Source organism: Cupressus sempervirens, chromosome 10 (genome assembly GCF_028749045.1).
Source record: "Cupressus sempervirens isolate cs-2001-9-10 chromosome 10, ASM2874904v1, whole genome shotgun sequence".
NCBI classification, from domain to species: domain Eukaryota; kingdom Viridiplantae; phylum Streptophyta; class Pinopsida; order Cupressales; family Cupressaceae; genus Cupressus; species Cupressus sempervirens.
Window position 1 is genome coordinate 462946015 of NC_143127.1, and position 4280 is coordinate 462950294.

A 4280-nucleotide genomic window follows, 5' to 3' on the forward strand; every position below is an offset into this window, starting at 1 on the left:
CAAACAATAAAACAATCACTTTTAATAACAAATCCCATAATATACATGTGACTATTCATAAATCAAACAATAATAATTATAAACAGTTATATTATATATAAAGATAAAAAGTCATTAAAGAATAAAATACAATTTAAAATCTGTTCCAAATTAACTAACACTAACTGCTGTTATGCTTCCCCTAAGTACCTTGCTACTCGTGAAATCAATTTGTTTTTAAATATTTTTTGAACTAATGGGGTGTGCGCATTCGGCCTAAAAACACATTTAGCCCTGTTGTAGGCCAAGTTTGTGGGTAAAATAGAATTCCAATGGCACTCGCCCTGCTTGCTCTTCTGAACAGGTTTACAGTGCAACAATGGCAATGGATCATTCTAGCTCTGCTAATCGCACTTTTCATTTCTCACCTTACCTTTGCATTCTCAATGCATGGAAACAATGGCGAACCGTCTGGAAGCAGAGGATTCCCTTTCTTCGGAGAGACTTTTGCATTCATTGCTGCCAACAAAAGCTCCAATGGGGTTTATGAATTCGTCCATCAACGCCACCTCAGGTCAAATTTCAATACCATTCCATCTGAATTTGGTTTTCCGAGATGTTGAGGATCATATTCTTCTGAGGCAGAGGCTAAAAAATTATTAACAGGAGTTTTAATTAACAAGAATTCATAGTGTTTCCAGGTTTGGCAGAGCATTCAAGACGAGGATCTTTGGGAAAACCCATGTGTTTATGCCCGGACCAGAAGTGGCCAAGCTTGTTTTGAGTGGAGAATTCTCAGAGTTTACCAAGAGTTATATCAAATCCATGTATGACGCTGTAGGACGACATAGTTTGCTATGTGTCAAACAGCAAACTCATATCAAGTTGAGAAGGCTTCTGGCTGAACTGTTTACCGTAGAGGCTCTGGCCAAATCCCTGCAGCGCATTGATAGCCTTATTACACATTCTCTCACCCATTGGAAAGATTTGAACTCCATCAGAGTGATTGATTATACTCTGGATGTCTGTACTCTTTTTGTTTTCCGACTTTTCATTTCCTGATGTTTTTGGATTTATGCATATAGAATTTCTGGTTTTCGATTGTGTATATTCTTTTTCATCAATGTTTTGGATCGCACTCTGTGATCTATTATCAGGAATAAAGAGATGATGATGGATCAAAGAGTGTAGATGTTTTTCATCAACGTTTCGGATCACCCTCCGTGATCTATCATCATGAATAAAGAGATGATGGATCACGGAGTGTAGATGTTTTTCATCAATGTTTCGGATCACACTCCGTGATCTATCATCAGGATAAAGAGATAATGATGGATATCGTCAGAAGTAAAGAGATGAATGATGATGGATCACGGAGTGTACATGTTTTTCATCAATGTTTCGGATCACCCTCCATGATCTATCATCAGGAATAAAGAGATAATGATGGATCACAGAGTGTGATCCGAAACGTTGATGAAAAAACATATATACAATCGAAAACCAGAAATTCTATAAGCAATAATCAAATGGATTGTAGCAATTTGAATTTTGAATTTATGGGCAATTGCTTAAGGCTATGGGTGATGATTTTCAGATTACTTTCAAGATAATGTGTGGTATGCTGTTGAGCGTGGAAGGAGACGAAGAGATCAATAAAATTAGAAAAGATGTGGATCTTGTATCGGATGCAATGCTGTCCCTTCCCATCAAACTTCCAGGCACTCGTTACTACAGAGGTATCAAGGTAATAAATGTTGATAAGCCATGTTATTTGTTGAAGGTTTTAAAAATGGAGTGATAAGTTAAATGAGCTTAATTTTTGGGAGGTTGCTCATTTCAGTACTACTCTAGTTCGAGCATGCTTAATTACACTACCAATGATTAAATCTTTAGCAAGTGTTGTGCCTAAAGCGCACTTGAGTTAGAGTAGTATTGAGATGGGTGACCTCCTGGAAAGTCCCAGTGCTGCAAGGAGCGCTATGTGAAAACCATTCATTCTCACAAGATATGAATTTATGTGAGTCAACACATGAAACATGAGTCAATCAATTTGACGCAGAAAGCTACACAGTTGAATGCTGATTGCAATATCACAGCATATGATTCTAAATGTCAAATTCAGAAAACAGTCTTCTAACTAGTGTAAGACTTATGCCAACAAAAAAAATTGTGTTTTACAGGCAAGAAGGAGATTTATGAAGTTTCTGGACGTGTTAATAGAAAGGAGGAGAAGTAGAGAGGAATATCATGATGACTTTATGCAGTCTATGCTATCAAGAGATGAAAGGGAAAGGCTTACTGATGTTGAGCTCAAGGATAATATTCTCACTCTCATCCTTGCTGGACAAACCACAACTGCAGCTGCCATGATGTGGGCAGTCAAATATATTGATCAAAACCAACATGTTCAACACAAACTCAGAGTAAGTTGTCCTCCAAAGTTATCAAATTAATTCCATGCAAGGCACTGTAAAAGTTATAATTGGGAGCTTGTTGGCAATGGTCATACTAAAGAATTACAAATTGGATTTGGAAAAATAAGTCAACTTTTACTATTTGATACTTTTAGTCTAAGAGTCAAGCCTTAGTATCTTATGCGGTCAGCATGACAACAGGCAGAACAGGAGAGGGTGAGGCAGAGATGCAGGGATCATCTGAAATTGGAAGATATAAATGAAATGATATACACTTCAAAGGTATTACCAATGAAGAGTTTATTCTAATCCAAAGTTGTGTACTCTCTATATAACTATGTATCCCCTGGTTCTTTTCAAGCAGGTTGTCAAGGAAGTTTTAAGGATGGCGTCAATTGTTTCATGGATGCCTCGACTTGCCCTCAAAGACAGCAATATTCAGGGTAACGTTTTTTTTTGTTTTAAATGCTATTTCAGCTGACCCATTGTTCGTTATTCCATGTTTCAGATGTTTCAAAATAACAAACAGAATTTGGCAAATAATATGAAATGGAATGAAAGAATCAAAAGCACTATCAAGAAAAAGAGCGAATTTGCTCTAATTTTGATGATGAATTTGAATATGTTGCAAACTATTGATCTTTTCTATTAATTAGGCTTCCAGGTGAAGAAGGGGTGGGTTTTGAATATAGATGCTCGCTATACGCATTTTGATCCCTCCATTTTTAAGGATCCCTTGGAATTCAATCCCTCCAGGTTCGATGTAAGTTGCACAGGAGAAGAAAATGTATATACATAAAATTTTATATTAAAATAAAGAGATATTGAAAAAAATGGTGTAATTTTGTAGGAAACTCTAAAACCCTATACCTTCCTAGCATTTGGTGGAGGTGTGAGGAAATGTGTGGGAATGAATCTTGCTAAGCTTATAATAACTGTTTTCCTCCATCGTCTCGTTACAAGTTACAGGTAAGTTCAGCAGAAGTGTAGTACAGATGATGAAATCTAATGATTTATGTTATCTGAGGGAGGGCATTGCATATGTTTTTCTATATGCAGGTGGAAAGTTGAGGAGGAGGATACCAGTTTAGAACCATGGGCGCATTTTCCCAGGCTTCGAAATGGCTGCCCCATAAATGTTGAGCCAATTCAGTAGTCTGCTTGGTTGCAGGCATAGGAATGGAGAATAAGAATGCATATACAGCTATTTTTTGGAATGGGTATAAGCTCATTTTAGAGGCAAAATGGGAATATGTATTCCTGTTTCCTAATCTAATTGACGAACCAAAATAGAAAATGTATTCCAAATTTTCTATTCCTATTAGAAAGCACAAGAAAACCCAAAATTTGTTTTCACAAATTGAAGTTTACATTTTTAGATGGTAATGGGGAATTTTAAATTAGAATAAGTCAGAGTTTTCCAAATGTTTTCAATAGATTATCCCCATTAGTCTGATTTTTATAATCTACTTTCACAATATTGTAGAAATGAAAAAAATCAGTGAAGATATATTGTTCTATGATCAATTTGCATTTTAGAGTTCTGAATTTATTTATTTTTATAGAGAAAAGTCAGTTATTTTTGGAAAGAATATGCAGAATAATTATAATTTATCAAAAATTTTAGATTATGAGAGTTCTAATCATAGTTGTTTACATATAGATTAATTATGCCTGCTTTGGTGGAAGTTATTTAACTACAAATAGGAAGACAAGGAAAATCACAAGGGAAAAATGAAGGTGGATATACATGTGTTGTTAGTCTTCATGATTCTCAAGATAAGCGAGAGGTTGAAGAAAGAAAGAGTTTCATAGTTAAGTTCACTTTGTTAAAGGAGGCGTGAGACATATAATATGTTTTAATCATTCTTGGATCTTTATTAG

At 35.5% G+C, this 4280-nt stretch overlaps 1 protein-coding gene across 1 annotated transcript; it reads left to right on the plus strand.

Moving 5' to 3' along the window:
• Nucleotides 1-269: 269 nt before the first annotated feature.
• On the plus strand, nt 270-3934 carry CYP722A1 (cytochrome P450, family 722, subfamily A, polypeptide 1). The gene is made up of 9 exons (XM_089805472.1): nt 270-553; nt 681-1002; nt 1577-1726; nt 2163-2405; nt 2598-2678; nt 2761-2839; nt 3053-3159; nt 3247-3365; nt 3456-3934. Exons 1-9 carry the CDS (start codon nt 312-314, stop codon nt 3550-3552), a joined length of 1440 nt encoding a protein of 479 aa, XP_089661598.1. The 5' UTR covers nt 270-311; the 3' UTR covers nt 3553-3934.
• The last annotated feature ends 346 nt before the right edge of the window (nt 3935-4280 follow it).

Excerpts from the sequence above, each read along its gene's own strand:
- CYP722A1 (XM_089805472.1), top strand. The coding sequence starts at position 312 with ATGGCACTCGCCCTGCTTGCTCTTCTGAACAGGTTTACAGTGCAACAA. Across the intron at positions 554-680 it reads GTCCATCAACGCCACCTCAG|GTTTGGCAGAGCATTCAAGA; the intron begins GTCAAATTTCAA and ends TAGTGTTTCCAG. Across the intron at positions 2,406-2,597 it reads ATGTTCAACACAAACTCAGA|GCAGAACAGGAGAGGGTGAG; the intron begins GTAAGTTGTCCT and ends GCATGACAACAG.